This window comes from Grampus griseus (genome assembly GCF_964374135.1).
Source record: "Grampus griseus genome assembly, chromosome: 13".
Classification (NCBI taxonomy): domain Eukaryota; kingdom Metazoa; phylum Chordata; class Mammalia; order Artiodactyla; family Delphinidae; genus Grampus; species Grampus griseus.
Window position 1 is genome coordinate 45648250 of NC_139007.1, and position 27591 is coordinate 45675840.

The 27591-nt window shown below is 35.4% G+C and overlaps 1 protein-coding gene across 1 annotated transcript in view; it reads left to right on the top strand.

The window, feature by feature from the left end:
• The window catches only part of KPNA5 (karyopherin subunit alpha 5), a 46710-nt gene that overhangs the window by 14750 nt on the left and 4369 nt on the right, over positions 1–27591 (top strand). Inside the window, exons 7-13 of the mRNA XM_082668974.1 lie at positions 854–942; positions 15214–15313; positions 17923–18086; positions 20106–20184; positions 22132–22257; positions 22828–22955; positions 25906–26084. Of these exons, the coding sequence (XP_082525100.1) occupies positions 854–942; positions 15214–15313; positions 17923–18086; positions 20106–20184; positions 22132–22257; positions 22828–22955; positions 25906–26084 (865 nt within the window). The remainder of the gene's footprint in view (positions 1–853; positions 943–15213; positions 15314–17922; positions 18087–20105; positions 20185–22131; positions 22258–22827; positions 22956–25905; positions 26085–27591) is intronic.

The window sequence follows — 27591 nt, forward strand, 5'->3', positions numbered from 1 at the left end:
AATTTTCCCAATTGAAAAAGTAACTTAATGTCTACTTTTATACTTATATGAAAAGCTTGAAATGAGAATATAATGATCATTTGCATCTGTGTAATTTCTCATCTAATTGAAATTTAATATTTGAATAATCTTTTACTACCATTTATTTAAGCTGGACTAACTCTAAACTTATTTTCAAGCATCAATTCAAGCCAATTCTCACATTAGCTTTACCTTCCTTTCCTATGCTTTGTCTGTCCTTTTTTCTTTTACAAGTCAGTCCCTTCCCAGTGAGTGGATTCCTTGGCATAGGAGCAAACCTCTAGCATAGGTAATTGGAAGATTCACTAAATATAGATATACAGTTGACCCTTGAACAACAACAGGTTTGAACTGTGCGGTTCACTTACACATGGATTTTTTGTAATAAATACGTACTACAGTACTATGCAGTCTGAGGTTGGTTGAATCTGCAAATGCAGAACCTTGGATAAGGAGGGCCAACTGTAAAGTTATACATGGATTCTCGACTGTGCAGGGCTTGGTGCCCCTCACCCCCTCATTGTTCAAGGGTCAACTCTATTTTGTCTCTCCATGTAGATTCAGAGTAGACAAACTATCACTTTGTTGAACAGAATAAACATTTCACTAGAATGTAAGAAAAAGTTTTTAAATGCCCTATGCTTCAATTTGACTAAAAATATTACTAAAGGTACTTTTAAAGTTTTCCTTTCTTGTTTCCTACTAGCATGTTTTGTTTTAACATCTTGAAAACTATCACTTTTTTCCTTCTACACTAAAATCTCATTCTTAAGAGAGAGCATCTTATTTAAGATATTGTCATAAAAGAATCTTTTTTTCTTATTTTTCTAAGGCTGTTTGGGCACTTGGTAATATTGCTGGTGACAATGCAGAATGCAGAGATTTTGTTTTGAATTGTGAAATACTTCCACCTCTTTTAGAGTAAGTACTTTAAGTTATCATGATTAAATACTACTTTGGGAAAAGCAGACTGTTTTCTACACTATATTACTACATACACAATTAAGTTCTTCAATGATACTTTTAAATTTCGCTTATGTTTATCCAAGCCTGAAATAGCTTGAAAGTACGTAAAACTAACAACAACAAAAATTTTCCAATTGTATCATATCTGTCTTTTATGTTCTCTTAAGCCACACTTCACAGTGGTCCTTGCTTACTTGATGCTTACTCTGCTAATATAATTATTCTACAAAACAAGGATAAGTAGTAGTTTTTAATACAATAAAAGTTGCTAAAGCAGGGAGTATTTAATACATGAACAGATGATGTATTGAGGGTGTCAGGTTTTCATATTTGATTTTGAAATGTTCAGAGAACAAAGAGTTTTCTTTCAGAATTAGAATTTTACTTAAAATGACTTAGCTAGTGGTTTCTTTTTCAAATACCTTATACTTTTTTTAAAAAAGACATTACCCTGTAATGTAAGGTTCTTTACAGAAATGACATAAAATTATTTGAAAGATAGGTTTCTTTATCTATGTTGGTTATCATTTACTAAGAGGATTTTTATTTAGGCTAAATGCCAGTGGTAAATAGTGAAAAAGGAAAAACTAATTGAAAGGGAAAATTTTACTCATCATTTCTAGCCCATTCTCCATCCTTTCCAAACTGAGAAATTGGATAGGAAGAATAAATTTTTAGATATGATTTTGTAAAAGATATTTTATTATTTTAGGGGGTATAACTTTCCATGGACAAAATGGATTTCTCAGCATCATTTCACTCAACTAACATTGAGTACCTACTATGTGGAGGCCACTGAACCACTTGTGATTTCATTTACTTTGGGCTTATCCAGAGTTAAGCTTTATGGTATTTGAGAATTTAGTTGAGCCATGAAGGAAAACACTGATTCAGGGTTCAATATCAGAGTTATTTTGAAGTTCATACTATTAAAAACATCTCTTAAATTTTCAATTTGAGACTTTTTTGGCCTGATTATATGATTTGTAGATTAACTGTGAGCACTTTGTTTCTCTTTTCACTTTTGCTCTCTGTCTCTAGGTCATTTTATTATTTGTTAATATCTCAAGTTGGTAATGGTTTATTAAGCAGTAAGTATTTATTAGTTCTAATCCCTTTAAATGTTCTAAGGAGCTTTTAATTATGAAAAAAGAAACCAAACTAAAAAAAAAAAACTAATGACAAATAGTACCCAGCTATGTAGTCCTGGTTATAAACATAATAAATTTCAGAAAAAGAGTAGGTTTAGAAAGTTTCAAAGGTTCATTAAAAAATTGAGAAAGGTCGTAAAAAGGAAGTAATGTCAAGTTAGCTGCCAGATGTTCTCACTGTAGTTGGTCAAAAGGAAAAATGGTATTAACTTAAAAAAGATGATGGATAATCTGTAGTTCACACTAAAATTCACATTTAGCTAATGCTTAAGTATACATAAAATTTCTATTAATATAATATGGTTTTATCAATTCTGCCTTGGGGAGTTTCAATTTGTTTTATTCTCAGTAAATATAAGCCTTTTGCGTCTATGGACATTCTATACTGATATAGCTTTGTTGTTTTAATTTAATTCAACTTTAATTTATAATACAGCAAATCTGGATAAGAAAAGATTTGCAATTTCTCATAATAATCCCATTAATACAAGTGAAGAAAAATAGTATACATCACAGCTTGGCCAACTACAGTGTTCAGGCCAAATTTGGCCTGTCCCCTGTTTTTGAAAATTAAATTTTATTGGAACACAGTCACATCAGTTTGCTTACTTAATGTCTATAGTTGCTTTCATGCTACATCAACAGAGTTCATAGTTGCAACAGAGAAAGGCCTGTGAAGCCAAAAGTATTTACTGAAAAAGTTTGTCAACCCCTGATATAGAAAATCAGTGTAACTAATTTATTTCTAAATGAGTTATGGTTTTAGGAGGCTTCAAAGACTGTTTATAGGAAAACCTTTAGAACATATTTTTTGTGTGTGTGATAAAATATACACAGTATAAAATTTGCCATTTTAAAGTATACAATTTACTGCCAGTAAGTACATTCATAGTGTTTTGCAATCATAACCACTATCTAGTTCTAGAACTTTTTATCACCCCAGACAAAACCCCAATACCCATTAAGCAGTCACATCCCCTTTTTCCAGTGCCTCAGTCCTTGGAAATCACTAATCTTCTTTCTGTCTTTATGTATTTACCTATTTTGGATATTTCATATAAATGAAATCATTATAGTGTGTGACCTTTTGTGTCTGGCTTCTTTCACTTACCATATGGTTTTCAGGGTTCATTCATATGGTAGCATGTATCAATACTTTGTTCTTCTTATAGCTAAATAATATTCCATTGTATGGATGTACCACATTTTGTGGTACATCCGTCAGTTGATGGTCATTTGGATTATTCCCACCTTTTGACTACTGTGAATAGTACTCCTATGAATGTTCGTGTACAAGTTTTTGTTTGAACACCAGTTTTCAATTCTTTTTACATATTACCTACCGGTGGAATTGCTGGGTAATGTAGTAACGCTATCTTTAACTTTTCAGGAACCACCAAACTTTTTCCACAGTAGCTGCACCATTCTACATTTCCACCAGCAGTGTGTGAGGGTTCCAGTTTCTCCACTTTGTCACCAACATTTGTCTGTTATTCTGATTTAAGCCATCCTAGTGGATGTGAGGTGGTATCTCATTTTGCTTTGATTTGCATTTCCTAATGACACTGAACATCTTTTCATACATTTGTTGGCTATTTGTGTATCTTCTTTGGAGAAATATCTAACTCCTTTGCATATTTTTAAATTCAGTTATTTGTCTTTTTGTTGTTGAGTTATAAGAATTCTTCATATATTCTGGATAGATTCTTGTCAGGTATATGATTTTTAAATATTTTTTGCATTCTCTGGGTTGCCTTTTCACTCTTGATAATTTCCTTGATTCACAAAGTTTTTAATTTTGATGAAGTCCAACTTATCTATTTTTTTCGTTTGTTGCTTATGTTTTTGGTGTCATTTGTAAGAAATCATTGCCAAATCTAGGGTCATGAAACCCTTTTGTTTTCTTCTAATAAGAGTTTTATAGTTTTATCTCTTATATTTGCATTTTTGATCCATCTAGAGCTATTTTTTTAATATGACATGAGGTATATGTGGACATCCACTTGTTCCAGCATGATTGGTTGAAGAGACTGTTCTTTCCTCATTGAATGGTCTTGACACCCTTGGTGGATATGAGTTGACCATCCATGTGTGAGTTTATTTCTGGATTCTTACATTCTGTTCCATTGATCTGTACGTCTGTCCTTATGCCAGTAACTGTTTTGATTACTGTAGCTTTTATGGTAAGTTTTGAAATCAGGAGGTGTGAGTCCTTCAGTTTACCTTCAAATTTTTTTTCCATGTTGTTTTAGCTGTTCAAGTTTCCTTGTAATTCCATGCAGATTTGATGCCTCACTTTTCCATTCCTAAAAAATACCATTGGCATTTTGATAGCGATTGCATTGAAGCTGTATATCACATCACTTTGTGGAGTATTTCTGTTGTAACAAAATCAAGTCTTCCATCTGTGAACATGCGATATCTTTTAATATAATTAAGTATTCATTAATTTCTTCAACAATATTTCATAGTTTTTATTGTACAGGTCTTGGTTAAATTTCATCTTTAAGTATTTTATTTCCTTGATGCAATTTTAGATGCAGTTATTTCTTGGATTTTTTGACTTGTTCAGTACCCAATGTATGGAAATACAGTTGATTTTTGTGTGTTGATCTTGTATCCTGCACCACTGTTGAATTCATTTATTAGCACTATTTGTTATTTTGTGGATTTTTTTGGATTTCTATATATAAGGTCATGTCACCTGTGAATAGTGATAGTCCTTCCATTCCAATTTGGATGCCTTTTATTTATTTTTATTGCCTGATTGCTCTGGCTAGAGCTTCCAGTACAGCGTTGCATAAAAGTGGTAAAAGCAGGTATCTTTGTCTTGTTTTTTATCACTCTTTCACCATTGAGAATGATGTTAGCTGTGGGTTTTTCATAAATAACCTTTATCATTGAGGTGGTTTCCTTATATTCCTAGGTTGTTGAATGTTTTTATCATGAAAAGGTGTTGGGATCTGTTAAATGCTTTTTCTGTGTCAATTGACACCATCACATGTTTTTTTCCTTCATGCTATTACTGTGGTGTATTATATTGTTTGCTATTGTTCATTGGATCATCTTTGCATTCCTGGGATAAATCCCATTAGTTCATAGTGTATAATCCTTCTAATATGTTGCTGGATTCAGTTTCCTAGAATTGTGTTAAAGATCTTTCGTATCTACTAGGAATATACATACATACTTGTGGTGTCTTTGGCTTTGATATCAGGGTAATGCTGGCCTCATAAAACAAGGTAGGGCACAGCTGGAACTCGCAGCTTGGTGTCTCTTTCCTCCACTGTCACAGAACTGCCCCGGAGCCCGAGGGGAGGGCGGCCTCACTGAGGCTGCCGGATCTGGAGGGGCCCCAGCGGCCAAAGCTGCGACAGTTGTGGAGACGGCGGGCCGGGGAAAGATGGCGGAAGACTAACACGTGGAGATCACCTTCCTCTCCACAGATACATCAGAAATACATCTACACGTGGAACAACTCCTACAGAACACCTACTGAACACTGGCAGAAGACCTCAGACCTCCCAAAAGGCAAGAAACTCCCCACGTACCTGAGTAGGGCAAAAGAAAAAAGAATAAACAGAGGCAAAAGAATAGGGACAGGACCTGCACCAGTGGGAGGGAGCCGTGAAGGAGGAAAGGTTTCCACACACTAGAAGTCCCTTTGCGGGCGGAGACAGTGGGTGGAGGAGGGGGGAAGCTTCGGAGCCGCAGAGGAGAGCACAGCCACAGGGGTGCAGAGGACAAAGTGGAGAGATTTCCGCACAGAGGATCGGTGCCGACCAGCACTCACCAGCCCGAGAGGCTTGTCTGCTCACCCACTGGGGCGGGCGGGGCTGTGAGCTGAGGCTCGGGCTTCGGTCGGAGCGCAGGAAGAGGACTGGTGGTGTGAACACAGCCGGAAGGGGTTAGTGCACCACGGCTAGCGGGGAGGGAGTCCGGGAAAAAGTCCGGACCTGCCAAAGAAGCAAGAGACTTTCTTCCCTCATTGTTTCCTGGTGCGCGAGGAGAGGGGATTAAGAGTGCTGCTTGAAGGAGTTCCAGAGACGGGTGCGAGCCGCGACTAACAGCGCGGACCCCCAGAGATGGGCATGAGATGCTAAGGGGGCTGCTGCCGCCACCAAGAAGCCTGTGTGCCAGCACAGGTCACTCTCCACAACCCCCTTCTGAGGAGCCTGTGAAGCCCGCCACTGCCAGGGTCCCGGGATCCAGGGACAACTTCCCCGGGAGAACACACGGCGCGCCTCAGGCTGGTGCAACGTCACGCTGGCCTCTGCCAACACAGGCTCGCCCCGCACTCCGTACCCCTCCCTCCCCCTGCCTCAGTGAGCCGGAGCCACCGAACCAGTGGCTCCTTTAACCCCGTCCTATATGAACGAAGAACAGACGCCCTCTGGCGACATACACGCAGAGGTGGGGCTAAATCCAAAGCTGAACCCCGGGAGCTGTGCGAACAAAGAAGAGAAAGGGAAATCTCTCCCAGCAGCCTCAGGAGCAGCGGATTAAATACCCACAATCAACTTGATGTACCCTGCATCTGTGTAATACATGAATAGACAACGAATCATCCCAAATTGAGGAGGTGGACTTTGAGAGCAAGATTTATTATTTTTTCCCCTTTTCCTCTTTTTGTGAGTGTGTGTATGTGTATGCTTCTGTGTGAGATTTTGTCTGTATAGCTTTGCTTTCACCATTTGTCCTAGGGTTCTATCCATCAGTTTTTGTTTTTTTTTACTTAAAAAAATTTTTTTTCTTAATATTTTTTTATTTTAATTACTTTATTTTCTTTTATCTCCTTCCTTCCTTCCTTCCTTCCTTCCTTCCTTCCTTCTTTTTCTCCCTTTTATTCTGAGCCGTGTGGATGAAAGGCCCTTGGTGCTGCAGCCAGGAGTCAGAGCTGTGCCTCTGAGGTGGGGGAGCCAACTTCCGGACACTAGTCCACAAGAGACCTCCCAGCTGCACATAATATCAAACGGTGAAAATCTCCCAGAGATCACCATCTCAACACCAACAACCAGCTTCACTCAACGACCAGCAAGCTACAGTGCTGGACACTCTATGACAAACAACTAGCAAGACAGGACCACAACCCCACCCATGAGCAGAGAGGCTGCCTAAAATCATAATAAGTCCACAGACACCCCAAAACACAACACCAGATGTGGACCTGCCCACCAGAAAGACAAGATCCAGCCTCATCCACCAGAACACAGGCACTAGTCCCCTCCACCAGGAAGCCTACACAACCCACTGAACCAACCTTAGCCACTGGGGACAGACACGAAAAACAACGGGAACTATGAACCTGCAGCCTGCAAAAAGGAGACCCCAAACACAGTAAGATAAGCAAAATGAGAAGACAGGAAAACACACAGCAGATGAAGGAGCAAGATAAAAACCCACCTAATCTAACAAATGAAGAGGAAATAGGCAGTCTACCTGAAAAAGAATTCAGAATAATGATAGTAAAGATGATCCAAAATCTTGGAAATAGAATAGAGAAAATGCAAGAAACATTTAACAAGAATCTGGAAGAACTAAAGAAACGGGCAACAATGAACAACACAATAAATGAAATTATAAATACTCTAGAAGGGATCAATAGCAGAATAACTGAGGCAGAAGAACGGATAAGTGACCTGGAAGGTAAAATAGTGGAAATAACTACTGCAGAGCAGAATAAAGAAGAAAGAATGAAAAGAACTGAGGACAGTCTCAGAGACCTCTGGGACAACATTAAACACACCAACATTCGAATTATAGGGGTTCCAGAAGAAGAAGAGAAAAAGAAAGGGACTGAGAAAATATTGAAGAGATTATAGTTGAAAACTTCCCAAATATGGGAAAAGAAATAGTTAATCAAGTCCAGGAAGCACACAGTCCCATACAGGATAAATCCAAGGAGAAACACACCAAGACACATATTAATCAACCTGTCAAAAATTAAATACAAAGAAAACATATTAAAAGCAGCAAGCGAAAAACAAATAAAAATAATTCCCTTGAATCCCCATAAGGTTAACAGCTGATCTTTCAGCAGAAACTCTGCAATCCAGAAGGGACTGGCAGGACATATTTAAAGTGATGAAGGAGAAAAACCTACAACCAAGATTACTCTACCCAGCAAGGAACTCATTCAGATTTGATGGAGAAATTAAAACCTTTACAGACAAGCAAAAGCTGAGAGCGTTCAGCACCACCAAACCAGCTTTACAACAAATGCTAAAGGATCTTCTCTAGGCAAGAAACACAAGAGAAGGGAAGACCTACAATAGCAAACCCAAAACAATTAAGAAAATGGGAATAGGAACATACATATTGATAATTACCTTAAATGTAAATGGATTAAATGCTCCCACCAAAAGACACAGACTGGCTGAATGGATACAAAAACAAGACCTATGTATATGCTGTCTACAAGAGACCCACTTCAGACCTAGAGACATGTACAGACTGAAAGTGAGGGGATGGAAAAAGATATTCCATGCAAATGGAAACCAAAAGAAAGCTGGAGTAGCAATTCTCATATCAGACAAAATAGACTTTAAAATAAAGACTATTAGAAGAGACAAAGAAGGACACTACATAATGATCAAGGTATTGACCCAAGAAAAAGACATAACAATTGTAAATATTTATGCACCCAACATAGGAGCACCTCAATACATAAGGCAAATACTAACAGCCATAAAAGGGGAAATTGACAGTAACATATTCACAGTAGGGGACTTTAACGCCCCACTTTCACCAATGGACAGATCATCCAAAATGAAAATAAATAAGGAAACACAAGCTTTAAATGATACATTAAACAAGATGGACTTAATTGATATTTATAGGACATTCCATCCAAAAACAACAGAATACACATTTTTCTCAAGTGCTCATGGAACATTCTCCAGGATAGATCATATCTTGGGTCCCAAAGCAAACCTTGGTAAATTTAGGAAAATTGAAATTGTATCAAGTATCTTTTCTGACCACAACGCTATGAGACTAGATATCAATTACAGGAAAAGATCTGTAAAAAATACAAACACATAGAGGCTAAACAATACACTACTGAATAACGAAGTGATCACTGAAGAAATCAAAGAGGAAATCAAAAAATACCTAGAAACAAATGACAATGGAGACACGACGACCCAAAACCTATGGGATGCAGCAAAAGCAGTTCTAAGAGGGAAGTTTATAGCAATACAGTCCTACCTTAAGAAACAGGAAACATCTCAAATAAACAACTTAACCTGGCACCTAAAGCAATTAGAGAAAGAAGAACAAAAAAAACCCAAAGTTAGCAGAAGGAAAGAAATCAGATCAGAAATAAATGAAAAAGAAATGAAGGAAACAATAGCAAAGATCAATAAAACTAAAAGCTGGTTCTTTGAGAAGATAAACAAAATTGATAAACCATTAGCCAGACTCATCAAGAAAAGAAGGGAGAAGACTCAAATCAATAGAATTAGAAATGAAAAAGGAGAAGTAACAACTGACACTGCAGAAATACAAAAGATCATGAGAGATTACTACAAGCAACTCTATGCCAATAAGATGGACACCCTGGAAGAAATGGACAAATTCTTAGAAATGCACAACCTGCCAAGACTGAATAAGGAAGAAATAGAAAATATGAACCAACCAATCACAAGCACTGAAATTGAAACTGTGATTAAAAATCTTCCAACAAACAAAAGCCTAGAACCAGATGGCTTCACAGGCGAATTCTATCAAACATTTAGAGAAGAGCTAAGACTTATCCTTCTCAAACTCTTCCAAAATATAGCAGAGTGAGGAACACTCCCAAACTCATTCTACGAGGCCACCATCACCCTGATACCAAAACCAGACAAGGATGTCACATAGAAAGGAAACTACAGGCCAATATCACTGATGAACATAGATGCAAATATCTTCAACAAAATAGTAGGAAACAGAATCCAACAGCACATTAAAAGGATCATACACCATGATCAAGTGGGGTTTATTCCAGGAATGCAAAGATTCTTCAATATACACAAATCAATCAATGTGATACACCATATTAAGAAATTGAAGGAGAAAAACCATATGGTCATCTCAATAGATGCAGAGAAAGCATTCAACAAAATTCAACACCCATTTATGATAAAAACCCTGCAGAAAGTACACATAGAGGGAACTTTACTCAACATAATAAAGGCCATATATGACAAACCCACAGCCAACATCGTCCTCCAATTTCACAGTTTGTATGGAAACACAAAAGACCCCGAATAGGCAAAGCAATTTTGAGAAAGAAAAACGGAGCTGGAGGAATCAGGCTCCCAGACTTCAGACTATACTACAAAGCTACAGTAATCAAGACAGTATGGTACTGGCACAAAAACAGAAATATAGATCAATGGAACAGGATAGAAAGCCCAGAGATAAACCCACGCACATATGGTCACCTCATCTTTGATAAAGGAGGCAGGAATGTACAGTGGAGAAAGGACAGCCTCTTCAATAAGTGGTGCTGGGAAAATTGGACAGGTACATGTAAAAGTATGAGATTAGATCACTCCCTAACACCATACACAAAAATAAGATCAAAATGGATTAAAGACCTAAATGTAAGGCCAGAAACTTTCAAACTCTTAGAGGAAAACATAGGCAGAACACTCTATGACATAAACCACTGCAAGATCCTTTTTGACACACCTCCTAGAGAAATGGAAATAAAAACAAAAATAAACAAATGGGACCTAATGAAACTTAAAAGCTTTGCACAGCAAAGGAAATCATAAAGAAGACCAGAAGACAGCCCTCAGAATGGGAGAAAATATTTGCAAATGAAGCAAGTGACAAAGGATTAATCTCTAAAATTTACAAGCAGCTCATGCAGCTCAATAACAGAAAAACGAACAACCCAATCCAGAAATGGGCAGAAGACATAAATAGACATTTCTCCAAAGAAGATATACAGACTGCCAACAAACACATGAAAGAATGCTCAACATCATTAATCATTAGAGAAATGGAAATCAAAACTACAATGAGATATCATATCCCACCAGTCAGAATGGCCATCATCAAAAAATCTAGAAACAATAAATGCTGGAGAGGGTGTGGAGAAAAGGGAACACTCTTGCACTGCTGGTGGGAATGTGAATTGGTACAGCCACTATGGAGAACAGTATGGAGGTTCCTTAAAAAACTACAAATAGAACTACCATATGACCCAGCAATCCCACTACTGGGCATATACCCTGAGAAAACCATAATTCAAAAAGAGTCATGTACCAAAATGTTTATTGTGTCTCTATTTACAATAGCCAGGAGATGAAAACAACCTAAGTGTACATCTTCGGATGAATGGATAAAGAAGATGTGGCACATATATACAATGGAATATTATTCACCCATAAAAAGAAACAAAACTGAGCTATTTGTAATGAGGTGGATGGACCTAGAGTCTGTCATACAGAGTGAAGTAAGTCAGAAAGAGGAAGACAAATACCATATGCTAACACATATATATGGAATCTAAGGAAATAAATGTCATGAAGAACCTAGGGGTAAGACAGGAATAAAGACAGAGACCTACTAGAGAATGAACTTGAGGATATGGGGAGGGGGAAGGGTAAGCTGTGACAAAGCAAGGGAGTGGCATGGACATATATACACTACCAAATGTAAAAGATAAGCTAGTGGGAAGCAGCTGCATAGCACAGGGAGATCAGCTTGGTGGTTTGTGACCACCTAGAGGGGTGGAATAGGGAGGGTGGGAGGGAGGGAGACGGAAGAGGGAAGAGATATGGGAACATATATATATGTATAACTGATTCACTTTGTTATAAAGCAGAAACTAACACACCATTGTAAAGCAGTTATACTCCAATAAAGATGTAAAAAAGAAAATGGTAGGAATGTTCTCTTCTATTTCCTGGAGGAGTTTGAGAAGGATTTCTTTAATGTTTAGTAGAACTTAACCAGTGAAGCTGTCTTGTGCTGGACTTGACTTTATTGGAAAGTTTTTGATTACTGGTTCAGTATCTTTTATTGTTATGTATCTATTTAGATTTTCTGTTTCATCTTGAGTCATGGTAGTTTATGTGTTTCTGAGAAATTGTTCATTTCTTCTAGGTTATCCAGTTTGTTGGCTTACAATTGTTCATAGTATTCTCTTATAATTATTTGTATTTCCGAAAGATAAGTAGTAATATCCCCACTTTCATTCCTAATTTAAGTCTTTTTTTCTTTGTCAGTCTAGGTAAAAGTTTGTTTATTTTGTTGATTTTTCTTTCAAAGAATCAACTTTTGATTTAGTTCATTTTCTCTAGTGTTTTTCTCTTCTCTATTTCATTTATTTCTGCTCTTTATTATTGCCTTCCTTCTGCTAGCTTGGCGTTTTGTTTGCTCTAATTTTTTTAGTTTCTTAATTAAGATGAAGGTTTATGTTATATTGTTTTGAGATGTTCTTTTTTCATGTAGGTGTTTTCAGCTATAATTTTTCCTCTGAGCTTTCACTGCATTCGGTAGGTTTTAGCATGTTGGGTTTTCATTTTCATTTATTTCGAAGTATTTCCTAATTTCCTTGGAAGTTTTTTTGACCCATTGGTTGTGTAAGAGTATGTTACTTAATTTCCGCATATTTGTGCATTTTCCAATTTTCCTTCTTTTAGTGATTTTTTGTTTCATTTCGTTGTGCTCTATATGATTTCAATCTTTGAAAATATATCAGATTTGCTTTGTGATCTAACATGGAGTGTACCACTGCACCACTGGGGAAGCCCTATATTGAGGTTTTTAACAATGATTCTATAGCTGTCTATTTCTCCCTTCAATTCTGTCAATTTTTGCTTTGTATGCTTGCTCTGTTGCTATGTGTTATAACTTCATGATGGATTGTCATTCTTATCAATATATAATGTTCTTCTTTATCTCTTAAACAATTTTTGACTTAAATCCATTTTTCTCATGCTAGTATAGCTCCCCTGGCTCTCTTTGGATTATTACTTGCATGGAATGTTTCTGCCACTCTTTCACTTTCAACCTGTTTGTATCTTTGAATCTAAAATGAGTGTCTTGGGCTTCCCTGGTGGTGCAGTGGTTGAGAGTCCACCTGCTGATGTGGGGGACACACGTTCGTGTCCCAGTCCGGGAAGATCCCACATGCCACGGAGCGGCTGGGCCCGTGAGCCATGGCCGCTGAGCCTGCGAGTCCAGAGCCTGTGCTCTGCAGCGGGATAGGCCACAACAGTGAGAGGCCCGCGTACCACACACACACACACAAAAATTAAAATAAATAAATAAATAAAAGGAGTGTCTTGTGAGTGCATTACAGATGGTTCATGAATTGTTTTTGTTTATTTCTGTTTTTTTTAAATGCATGCTGCCAGTCATTGCCTTTTAATTCTAAGTCAAGAGTTTAGTCCATTTACATTCAGTGTAAATACTGATGGGGAAGTACTTCTACCATTTTGTTGTTTTCTATGTGTCTTATGGCTTAAATCTTTTTTTGTTCCTCAGTTCCTTCCTTCTTGCCTTCTTTTGTGTTTAATTGATTTTTCTTTTTTTTGGTAATATACTGTATTGATTTACTTCTCATTTCTTTCTTAGTATATTTTTTAGTTATATTCTTAATGGTTAATCTAAGGAGTACAACTAACATCTTAAACTAACAACAACTTTGAATTTATACCAATTTAGTCTCAATATTATACAAAAACTCTGTTCCTTTACATCTCTGTCGTACAATAAGTTACTGTTGTCACAAGCTACATTATTAAACATTGTGTGCCTGTTAGCATAGATTTGTAATTATTGCTCTATGTATGTATCTTTTAAATCATAGAAAAAAGAGAAATTATGAACCAAAAATAAAATAATACTGCCTTTTACATTTACCTGTGTAGTTATTTTTAGTTATGTTATTTCTTCATATGGCCTTGAGTCATTATTTATTGTCCTTTTATTTCAGGACATTTTAGTTATTATAGTTATTCTTATAAAGCAGATCTACTAGTGATGGAATTTCCTCAGCTTTTGTTGTTCCTTCATTTTTGAAGTGTAATTTTGCTGGATATAGAATTCTTCTTTGACAGTTTTCTTTCAGCCCTTCAAATATATTATTGCCTTCTGTCCTCCATGGTTTTTGATGACAAATCAGACATTCATCTTAATGAGAGAGTTCCTGGTTAGGCAAAACAAAGGCAAGCCCTTCATTGGTCCTTCAGGGAGTACCCAGACAGGTCAAAACAGAGAAACACAATTCCTTGGAAACAAGTCTCCATAGCCCCTTTTGGAACCAGAACTCACAGTGGGAACTCCAGCTTTTGTCTTCAAGGCTGCTTCCAGGCTGGGGAGGGTATTGGGCAAAGGCAAGTTATATTGCCAGAAAGCTCTCCTACCACATTTCAGCCCCTTCCTGATTAAAAGTTTACTTGCTTATTGTGAACTTTTACTTTCTTGGAGAGTTCTGATAAAGTTGATTCTGACAGAGTTTGCAAAATTTTTTTGGTGTTTTGGGGAAGGATAGGCCCCCAGAGTTCCCTTCTCTACCATTTTTGCTGAAGTCACTCCAGAACAAGAATTTTTTTTAAAGCTAGGTTCTCTGTACTTCTAGCAGGTTGATAGCAGGTTGCAGATGAAAATACTAAGATAGGCAATCTGTTTAAAACAAAACAGAAGAAAACAAACTATCTCTTCTCAACAGCTGATCTTCATTCACTTTGACTCTGTAGTTCTTACTTCATGAATTTGTGTAGTGTATTATTTTCACGGTTAAAAAAAGTAATCTAATAATATACTCTTTTTAAAATATATAGAAATTAATAAGTCAGTTTACCATAGCACGCTTTATTTTGAACATGTTTTATATCTTATAAGAATCCATTCAGGTCATATTTTTAAAATTTTCAAAATAGAGCTGTGATATATTTATTTTTGTTTCTGGAAATATAATGAATTTTTAAAAATTCCTTTTCCTATTTTACCAGGTCGGTTTGAATTCCTTCTAAAATATATTAAGAATTTTTATGTTATGATAGTAGAAAACAGCTAAAGAGGAAAAATGAATGTAAAGTGACAATTCCTTTTTTCTTTTTCTTGGCAGGTTATTAACAAATTCAAACAGACTTACAACAACCAGAAATGCAGTATGGGCCCTCTCAAATTTATGTAGAGGCAAAAATCCTCCTCCAAACTTTAGTAAGGTATTTGTAAAATACAAAAATTAAGGAATCTGTCTACATAAACTTTTAAGTCTCCTTATTATAGAGTTTTAGAGATTAAAGGGACTTTACTCTTTTTTTAGTAATTACTTTTTTTATTGACTAGACAATATTTGCACATACATAAAATCAAAAGATATACAATGGAAAGGCTCACTTTATTTTCCAAAAAAAAATGTCTGCCAAATATCTAAGACTGAGTAACGATTAACAGTCTTTTAAGTAAAAATGATATTCCCATGGGAAAAAATAGCTAATTCAGCTTGTAACTCAAATGAGTGTTTTTCCTGGGGATCACCATCTTACTTTTTTGATATGCAGAAGTGTTCTATGTGTATTCCCCATTTTATCTCAATATATTCAGAAGACATATATTCAAGGGTTGAGATTTAATAAAATTAGTAATTTTTACTGCTTCTTCAAGGTTATTCTTCCTCCCCACTTTTAACTACAAGTGTGTGGACATGAAGAATACAAAGATCTGTGGTACATTTTGGTATCACTGCTTTGATTTGTGTAAATGTGCTGATAGTTTTACCCACCGTTTCTTTCTTTTTTTTTTTAATGTCTTTATTGGAGTATAATTGCTTTACAATGTGCGTTAGTTTCTGCTGTATAACAAAGTGAATCAGTTATATGTATACATATATCCCCTCTTTCTTGTGCCTCCCTCCCACCTTCCCTATCCCACCCCTCTAGGTGGTCACAAAGCACCTAGCCGATCTCCCTGTGCTATGCAGCTGCTTCCCACTAGCTATCTGTTTTACATTTGGTAGTGTATATATGTCAGTGCTACTTTTTCCCTTCTTCCCAGCTTACCCTTCCCCCTCCCCGTGTCCTCAAGTCCACTCTCTACCTCTGGATGTTTATTCCTGTCCTGCCCCTAGGTTCATCAGAACCTTTATTTTTTTTTTTTTAGATTCCATATATATGTGTTAGCATACGGTATTTGTTTTTCTCTTTCTGACTTACTTCACTCTGTATGACACCCACCATTTCTTTTATATTTTTCATGCAAATGTCAACAAAATGAAAAAGGCCAATTATGTGTTAGTATAATTATGAAAATAATTTTGGCATTAAAGACCCCCTAAAGTTTTCAAGGGGGTCCATGGACCACACTTTGAGAGCCACTGCCCTACAACACTGCTTAATATCTACCTAATTCCCTCTTCTTTAAGTCTTTGCTTAGAAGTTACCTGTTCCATGAGCTCTACCCTAACTACTGTATTTAGTGTAATCTATCACTATCCCCCAGCCACAGACCCCCACATTTTACTCTCATTTTTTAACACCTTTTAACATAATATGTGTTTATTATTTATATTAACTTAAAAAAAATCTTCCTCTAAAATGTAAACTCTTTAGAGTTAGGAATCTTGGTCTTTTTTGTTTACTTACATATTCCAAACTTACAGTGTAATATCACATTAATAGGGCTTAAGACTTTTGTTAAGTAAATTTTCTGTGATTTTCTATGAGACAGATTCCTTTATCATTCAGATTTTTTTGAAATTTTATTTCCACAATCATATTTTATATTCTCAACAATAATTTTGTTTGTTCTTTGATTGCTCATCTTCATGTAGAATTTTGTTCTTTTATGGTTTCAGCAAATGTTCTTATCTGTGGATTTATAATTTTGGAAGTTTTCTTTTTTCTGATGTCTGTCTACATTTTTGTTTTGTTTATTGTTTGTTTGTCTTGATCTCTTTCCTACTGGAGGCTCTCCTCATATATCTGGTGATCCTTGACATGCTGGAAATACTCAGGAGGCAGGCACTAAAAAGCTGATTGGAAGATGGGTGTACAGGCTTGTTATCTTATGGGCTTCATTGTAGGATAATTGGGCAGCAAAACCATATTTTCTATGAGGAACTCAAAATTTCAGTATGTTTTCTAAAACCGTTTTGTTTCTCTAGAGACAGATTTTCCACTCTCCTATTGGAAGGTGGGTAGATTGGGTTGACTAGGTAATACCACTGGAGATCTGGGAGCTGGGAGTTGCAAGAGGGCTGGAAGTTTTCAATTCAATCAGTATGTAACTTTTACTTAATCTCTATAGTTTCCAATCCAGTGTTTAATTTCAACCTCCTCTATGCTTGATACCCCAAAATTCAGTTTCTGTAGTTCACCAGTTGTGGTCAGGTATAAATGTCTACTGGACTCCTCAAAGATGAGATTTATATTGCTATTTCTTCTTTTCCTTGTTTCTGAGAAGCCAGAAACAAATGCTTTTATTTTACTTTCTTAAAACTAGAACTCTGTAGGACTTTGTTTTTTAAATCATTGAGGGTGTGTGTGTATGATTTGGACATAGACAGGGCATCCCAAATACGTATTTAATTATTTTTAAGAACTTTAAATTACCACATATCTTATTCAATATAAGATAAATAGGAATCGTAATCAGTTTCATATTTATATATAGTTTTCATGATCATAATTTTAAAACAATAGAATGTCTTAGTTTCTCTGGTATTTTTGTAGCATTAAATTTTCATTTTAAACAGAGTAGAAACAATTTTCCTAAAGAAACTTTGTTTTAGATAGAGAAAAATTTTAAATACTGGCTCTTTCTTCCCTTCCAGGTTTCACCTTGCTTAAATGTCCTGTCACGATTGTTGTTTAGCAGTGACCCAGATGTATTAGCAGATGTGTGTTGGGCCCTTTCTTATCTCTCCGATGGATCCAATGATAAAATTCAAGCTGTCATTGATTCTGGAGTCTGTCGAAGATTGGTGGAACTTTTGATGTAACTATAATTTATGGTTAATAAGTGTATGATTGTGTTTTAAGTTTAGCAGTTAGAGTAATGGCCTTCTAAACATCTCAAGAATCACTATCTTCAGGAAAGATTGAAAAGCTACCAAGTCCACTCTGCAGAATAGCTATAATACTGAGAATTTGACCCTTAAACTTAGTTCTTATATCCTCTATTTGGAACTAATCAGTTTGTTAATGAATTTTACTAGTTTTAATCTCTTCAGGAATGGGCGGGACTTAATTCAACAAGTATTTATGAAATGCCTATTACCTGCTAGTTTTGTGCAATGTATTAGTGATATATGGAATACAGTTCCTGCTCTCACAGAACCAATAATCTAGTTAATTGTTCATTACAGTAATTAATTTGTGTATAAGTCCGTGCAGTGAAAAGCATTTAGTATTTCACTTGTATTAAAGATCATGTTTCTTTTTGCTGGGCTGTTATTGCTACCTTCTTTAAAAAGAACAGATTTGCTTTACAAAGAAGTTAAAAAGTTGTAAGAAAACTTGTTTTAGAAAGATATTGTAGTTTCCTCATCCTCTTCTTTTAAAAAAGTGTATAATCTTTCATCCTTTCTTCTTTTGTCAGAAAACCATTAGGTAGGCCTAAACAAGGTAGATGGTAGAAAAAGAGAGGTTCGATAAGGGGTCGTAGCCCTAGCTTGAGGACAGCATCTGAGGAGGATGGGAAGGCAGATCCAACAGGGGGATCAGATCAGGACCCAGGTTAAGGATGGCACCCACTAGAGCAGAGCAGGTAAGCAGGCTGGAACAGGGGTTGGAGCCAACACACTATGGGATAGGATAGCAGCTTAGCTGGATCAGAAGACTGGTCATATATAGAGAGATTATGATCATGGAAGCCAGCTTCTTATTCTTAGAAAATGGAGATATACATATGAAAAGGAGAAAAGCCAAAATAATCTTGTGTTATTAGATCTGAAATAGAGGTATCAGTGTGAACTCATGGCTTTCATCATAAAAAGATAGATATAGAAAAAAATGTATATGTAAATATATGTGTATATATGTTATGTGTCCTCTTAGGGGCCTGAGAGCAGTGACACATCTGTACTAACAAGATGAGCACACCAAATGCATAAATCTTGGTTTTTAAACACTATTCTCCACCACATAGAGTTAACAGGTTCTTGAAGAAATAGACTAACTCCAGGGCTGGGACTGAGAAAAAAATAAGATGAACCCAGAAAGTAATGAGTACTCAAAGAATAGAGAAATGTCGAAAGCCCACAGAAGTCCACTTGAAGGGACTCCTACTGCTTAAACCTGGGATGATTTGAGCATTGAAATAAATTGTAGTAACATAACTTATTGAATAAAATAGGAATCCATGAGTCCACACTAAAATAAGTAGATCAATAGATAGAAAAGACACATAGTTGAAGTGATAGCATTAGAAAATCATCATGGGCAACAATACTAATAATTATTAATAATTCAGACAATAAATATCAAGATATGCTAAAACTTACGGTGAAAGTAGGTTAAGGAATGGGATTTTACATAGTCTAAAAGTAGTATTTCTTCACAAAACAATTATAAAGGGAAAAACAGTAGTGTTAAAGTGAAGAAATCTGGGAGACACCATCTTAAGTGACCAGAGGCCAGTGCCACTATAATGGACAAAATAGATACCATATGCCATCCAATACTATGTAATGAAAAGACTGTATAGCTTTTGTGACCTCAGCCAAAAGCATATAACTTGGTCTTAATCACTGAACAAAAAAACTCCCAAATAACTAGCTTGTGATTGTCAAAGGGAAAACTAAGGAACTGTTTTGAGTTGAAAGAGGCTAGAGAGACATGGGTGCAACACGTGATTCTGGGTTAGATTCTTTGTTATAGGAATATTACTGAGATAATTAGTGAAACTTGAATGGGATCTCTGGGTAGAGAGTATGCAAGAATTTTCTGTACAATTTTTGCAAATTTTCTTTAAATTTTAGTATAGTATGTAAGTTCATATTTTTATTACTTTTAGGCACAATGATTATAAAGTTGTATCACCTGCATTAAGAGCAGTTGGTAATATTGTGACTGGTGATGATATACAAACACAGGTGAGTTCAGACTTTAATGTGATGAACTGGTGACATAATGAACTTTAAGAAGTTTATCATGTTTCATACCACTTGATTACATATTAATCAAGATGTTATCATTACCATAATTATGCAGGCATCTACAATGTGACAGTAAGCATATTTTTGATAGTAAGCAATCCATCTCAGATACCTCTATCTGAAAGCACTATCCTAGACCTATATTGATGTAAAGAAGTACAAGATAGGAGTTCAGCTCTTGAGGGGTTTACAGTTCAATTGAGGAGAAAATATATATTGAAACAAAGCAAATTACCTGAGGTAGTATGTTTGCTGAGAACTGATTTGTCAGTAAATAGTATAAAAATTTAAAAAAGAGATCAGTGTGCTGAGAACTCTGTAGATTCCATAAAGGAGTTGGAACTAAAGCTAAATCTTAAAAGTGGAGAAGAATTTCAGCAGACTAGAAGAAATTCATGTGACTGTAGGTACAGAGACAGACGTGTGAGTTATGTTTAAGAAGCGTGAAACTTGACTGGTAAAGAAACTGCTAGTGAGATGGTGATTGGTTATAAATAGGTTAAAAGTGGGGTTGGAAATGGAAGGGCCTTTTATAGTAAATTGAAGACTGATTATGAGAATGGAAGGAATGATAGCAAGGAAACATTTCCAGATTGGTAGCTAACTCTGTGTATGTGTGTGTGTGTGTGTGTGTGTGTGTGTGTGTGTGTGTGTGTGTGTGTGGTGTGTGTGTGTGTGTGTGTGTGTGTGTGTGTCTTTGTCTGCCTATCTTGGAGGATGGTGAGGTGTCAAGAAAAAAAGGTGTGTTGTCAGATTGACTTCAGATGTGGGGTGGTCTTTCTTGAAGACAGAAGCTTAAACTCTGAAACATTAAATCCTCCTTTGTTTGCCATCATAAAGTAAACTTTTTATTCTAATCTACATTCTTTCAGTTTTAATATTTTAAGGTCATATTTAGATACTTACCTTAGTTATCAAACAGATCTTTAGAAATTGATAGTTATTAATTTAAAATAGCTCTTTAAAATAAAATGCACTTCTAAACATACACTGTTTTGAGCAGAATTTCGGTGCACTGCTTCATATGTTTTTAACCAAGTAAACTTAATGTAAATCATTGTGGGTACTTTGAAAATGGAACATAATTAATCTTGCCATGGAATAAAGAATGTAAAGAGACAAAGCAGACTATACTTACTTAGAAAAGGAAAATGGAAAATGGAACAGTAAAAATTTTAATGAAACAAACAGACTTATACACATTAAGGTTTCGTAACAGTTATGGAATTAGATACTTTCAGACTGTTTGAGATATGTTGATAGACAGATATATTTTTCCCTGTATATTTTTTTCATTTGGCAAAACTTAGAGGATGGTTGCTGACCAATCACTAAATCTCTCTTCAAGTAGTTGTATCAGTCGAACTGTGCATGTATTTGTAAACTTGAAGGACACACCTCTGAATATGCTGCTTTTATTTGCAGATGAGTGGATTGAGAGCAGGGCACCTCACTACACCAACATTGAACAACTTTTGGCAAATTGGGAGGGTAGAAGACAGCAAGTGCTTAAGTTTTACTTTGAGAGGAATTGCTTTTTTCTTTTTTCTCAATGCAGTTAATGATTTTTAATGCAGAATGATTTTTGTGTTTCTAAATAGTATTTTTCTTTGAAGTTTTGAATTTTATTTATTTTTTATACAGCAGTTTCTTATTAGTTATCTATTTTATACATATTAGTGTAGCTGTGTCAATCCCAATCTCCCAACCACTACCACCCCCTGCTTTCCCCCCTTGGTGGCCATACGTTTGTTCTCTACATCTGTGTCTCTATTTCTGCCCTGCAAACCAGTTCATCTGTACCAAATAATTAGTATATTTTTGTGTAGTTTTTCTCCAATAAAACTTTCTATTTCCATTTTTTGTTGTTGTTGTTTGTTTTAGGTGATTTTAAATTGCTTTGCATTACCCTGTCTCTTACACTTATTGAGTAGCTCAAAGGAGTCAATCAGAAAAGAAGCCTGCTGGACTGTTTCAAACATCACTGCTGGAAATAGAGCTCAGATTCAGGTAAATACCTTTCAGATCTGAAAAAACAAGAAGATCTCAGGAGTCATTTTGGGCAAAAGTCAGCATTTTATCAGTGATTTGTTTTTAGTGAGTTACTAAAAAAAGATTCTTAAAAGATTCTTGAAAAGTGTTTTAAAAACTGGACTTTCCTCCTTTAAAATAATAACATTTACTTGTAGTAGGCATTCTAGTACCGTGCCTGACGTTTAGTCTTTAAAAAGGGATTGAATTTTATTAGGCTTAAATATAAGTTAGGCAATGATCTTCCTCTCAAAGCTTTTAAATAATGATTTATTAGTGTCCCATCAAGCTCCTTGAGTCAGTGATGACTAATGCATTTTGATCAATCATATGTTGGTGCTTTATCATCTTTAAAATTTATATTCTGCTAATATATTCTCCAGTCTTAAAAAGAAAGTATGTGAAAGTTTGTTGGAAGATTGGAAATAAAATATTTCCAAAGGTGTTTCCAAAAAGTCATTTTAAAGCCAACAAGTTTCAAAATTCATCTACTTCCTAATATTTTTAAAATAGTATTTGCATTGATTATGATTATTTTTTTCTCCTCAGGGTGTTATAGATGCAAATATTTTTCCTGTATTAATTGAGATTCTTCAGAAAGCAGAGTTTCGCACCAGGAAAGAAGCAGCTTGGGCGATAACTAATGCGACATCAGGAGGCACTCCAGAACAGATAAGGTGTGAAACAGATTTTTTAAACTGTTTTATAAATGTAAATAGGACAAAATTTCAAATAATACATATTTTTTATTTGTTGATGAAACTAAAACATTATTTCTAAGTTTCTTAAGCATTTCTAATATGAAATGACAGCATTTGTTATATCAATTATTCATTCACAGTGGTTTATTTTTTTCATTTAAAGTATAATTAACATCATTCTCCTCGGCAGACTACTTATGAAAAATCAGAGGTTTAAAAAATCGAAGAAGCCTGTGTTAATTTGAAAAATATACTATCATAGGCATTAAGTATTTTTTAGGTCATTAAAATCACATGCATGTAACTTTATAAAATGGCTAATAAATTTAAATATCCACTTATTTAAAATAAAATTGAAACAAACATTCCTAATTGGTTGTTAGCTTTACCTATGGATAGTATCTCACTTTTATTTTTCCATAAATTATTCTTTTTTTTTCTTAGGATAGCTTTTTGATTCTAGCCTTTTATTGTTTATTTGTTTCTTTTACTAACAATATAAATAATAGGTATATGGGCTTTGAAGTCAGCCTGCTTTCAAATCCTGTTCCTTTAATAAAAGATGTGTGACCTTTACAAAGTCATTTAGTCTCTCTAATCCACAGTTTTCTTCATTTTTTAAATGGATTCAATAATGGATAGTACCTTGTGGTAGTATGTTGACAATTAAATGTAATTTGTACATTTAAAGTGCTTTAGCATGGTGCCTAAACGTTAAGGTCTGTACTAAGATTAGCTATTATCATTATTATAATTTATTATAATTTTTATTATCAATTCCTAAATCTCTTTTCATCTTCTGCTTTCACTCTTTTTTTTTTTTTTTGGCTGCACCTTGTAGCTTTCGGGATCTTAGTTCCCTAACCAGAGATAGAACCCATGCCCTCTGCAGTGGAAGCACAGAATCCTAATCATTGGATTGCCAGGGAATTCCCTGCTTTTACTCTTTTTTCCTTGATAGCAAAATTCTACTTTGCAATTCTATAAAAGCCTGACTTCCTACAGAATCTTCTTGTTCTGAGGATCCCTTCATGAAACTCAGGACTTTTTAGGTTTCTTGAAGTGACTATTTAGGAAATATTTTCTAATGCATATTTGATTTATTTCTTAATTTATAAAACAAGAAGTCAGTCTGCTATGCCATTTTACAAATCATGTAGAGGATTTTGAAATCTACTTATTGGGAGATCATTGTCTATTATTGCCTTCATTTCTACTGTTATCTTCTTTTCTCAGATTCATATCTCTACATGTTGATAACATCTGTCTGCTTTTTATTTTCCATTCCTCTTCTTTGATTTAATTAGTATTATTTCCATTTCATTTGTGTCATGAATACAAGCAGTAATAAAACAAGGTCTTTCATTTGTTCTAACTTGTATTTTTTTTAATGCTGGTGTTATTTTTATGTGCTTAGGGGCCCAAAGTTTGTCCACCTATAAACAGTTGTATTTTTTTCCATTTATTTTCATCTTTGTGTCTGTTCCGTATATTATTCCTTAAAATGTATTAGTATGGGGCTTCCCTGGTGGCGCAGTGGTTGAGGGTCCGCCTGCTGATGCAGGGGACACGGGTTCGTGCCCCAGTCCGGGAAGATCCCACATGCTGCGGAGCGGCTGGGCCTGTGAGCCACGGCTGCTGAGCCTGCGCGTCCGGAGCCTGTGCTCTGCAACGGGAGAGGCCACAACAGTGAGAGGTCCGCGTGCCGCAAAAAAAAAAAAAAAAAGTATTAGTATGAATCAGGTGTCCAAACTGAGATCATTATTTTTCTAGCCAGTTTTCACTATTTCATTAACTCTACATATATGGGAAGAAGTCTTGATCTCAGATAAGGTTCAGCATGCATATCACTAATATTTACTGAGTGCCAGTTGTTGTGCTAAGTCGTTTCAATTATTGAGCATCAGCAGTGCATCAGATACTTTCAAGTATTTTCTTTTCTTTAACTTTATAACTCTGTGAGATAGTTATTCATTCAGCAATTATATTTGATCAGTCACGGTAATAATAGTATATGGCAAGTGAGTGCTCCAGTGAAGGTATGCACATTTAAAAAAGCCAGGGGGTGGGGGGATGGAAACTGTTACTGAATACCTGCAGTATTCTTACAGCAACCTTCTGTGTTTGGTACTATTATTATTCCCACTTAAGATGTGGAAACTGAGGCACAGAGAAGTTACTCAAAAATCACACAACTAATAAGGAGTGTAATTAGGACTTGAAGCCATGCAGCCTGGCTTTAGAGCATATTTAATATGGACTTCAGGACATGCTTAATGTGGACTTTTTGCCAAGTGAACAAATCAGTTACTTTAAGGAGCTAATAACAACTAGAAAAGGAAAAAAGCATTAGGAAATGAGTAGAATAGTTTTTGTGATCATTATTTATTAAAATTATTCACAACATGGCCTGTTTTGCTCCTAGAAGCCGTCTATGCTTCTGAAACATAGCAGATGTTTTAGAACATTAACTACAATTGTTTTTGTGGGAAATTTCCTGAAGTTTGATTTAGATGTCTTCTCCATCTTCATTTCTACCTATCCCCATATGACTCCATGTGTTTCATGGGCCAACTAACCATAAAAATCAAAACCAAAAATAAACCTTGAGCCCATTATTCTTAGTGCTCATATGCTATGCAAAAACAGGTGTAAGTACCAATTTGCTTGCATGTATTTTTTTCTAATATTTGTAATACCATTTATTGCTAATTATGTTAAATTATGAAACTAGGAGAGTAAGAATTTTCAGGTTCCTATGTAAGTGAAAATTTAAATTTTTTGATGTTTCAGATTGTATAGGAATACTTAATTGTTTATGTAGCATTTCGCTGAAGAATATTTTCATGTCATTGCTATAAATAATATTTATTTAAATCTTTTAAAATGTTTTTTCCCCACTTTTCTTTTTTTAATTACTCTGAAGGTATTTGGTAGCCTTAGGCTGCATTAAACCACTTTGTGACCTATTGACTGTTATGGACTCTAAAATAGTCCAAGTGGCTTTAAATGGACTTGAAAATATTTTACGTCTTGGAGAACAAGAATGTAAGCAGAATGGAATAGGCATTAATCCATACTGTGCCCTCATTGAAGAAGCATATGGTAAGCAGTCAAAAATTTATAATTACTATCAATTTTTTTAATTGAGATACAAGTGATATATTGGTTTCATGTATATAACATAGTGATTCAATATTTGTATATACTGCAAAATGAGCATAATAATTTTAGTTCATGTCATGAAACATAGTTAAAAATTTTTTTCTTGTAATGAGAACTCTTCAGATTTACTGTCTTAGAAGCTTTCAAACATACAATAGAGTATTATTAACTATAGTCCCCATTGCTGTACATTACTTCCCCAAAGATTGTACAAACTAGAAGTTTGTGCCTTTTGGCAGCCCCTTTCACCCATATAATTCACCCCCCACCTGCTGCCTCTGGCAACCGCCAATCTGTCTGTGCTCTGTATCTATGAGCTCGTTTTTTGTTTGTTTGTTTGTTTGTTTTTTTAGATTCTACATATAAGTGATATTATACAGTATTTGTCTTTATCTATGACTTGTTTCACTGACTGTAATGTCCTTAGGGTCCATCCAGGTTGTTGCAAATGGCAAGATTTCCTTCTTTTTTATGGCTGAATAATATTCCACTGTGTGTGGAATATATATATATATATATATATATATATATATATATATATACACACACATATACATATACATTTTCTTATCCATTCATTCTTTGATGGATACTTAGATTGCTTCCATGTCTGGGCTATTGCAAATAATGCTGAAGTGAACATGAGGGTTCATATATTTTTTGAGTTAGTGTTTTCATTTTCTTCAGATAAATGCCCAGAAGTAGAATTGCTGGATTATACAACACTTATATTTTTAATTTTTTGAGGAGCCTCTGTACTGTTTTCCATAGTGGTTGCATCAGTTTACATTCCCACCAACACTGCACAAGGGTTCCCTTTCTCCACATCCTTGCCAACGCTTATCTTGTCTTTTTCATAATAGTTATTCTAACAGGTGTAAAGTGATACCTTGTTGTGGTTTTGATTTGCATTTCCCTGATGATTAATGATGTTGAGCATCTTTTCATGTACCTGCTGGCCATCTGTGTATCTCCTTTGGAAAAATGTCCATTCAGATCTTCTGCCCATTTTTTAATTGGATAGTTTGGTTTTATGCTATTGAGTTGTATGAATTCTTTATATATTTTGGATATTAAGCCCCTACCAGGTATATGATTTGCAAGTACTTTCTCTCATTTCATAGGTTATCTTTTCATATTATTGATGTTTTCCTTTGCTGTGCAGAAGTTTTTTAGTGTGATGTGGTCCCACTTGTTTATCTTTACTTTTGTGGTCTTTTCTTCTGGCATCAACTTCAAAATTCAAAAAACCATCGCCAAGACCAGTGTCGAGGAGCTTACCGCCTATATTTTCTTCTAGGAGTTTTATGGTTTCATGTGTTACATTTGAGTCTTTAATCCATTTGGAGTTAGCTTTTGAGTATGGTGTAAGATGGTGGTCCAGTTTCATTCTTTTGCATGTAGCTATCATTTTCACAGCATCACTTATTGAAAAGACTGTCCTTTT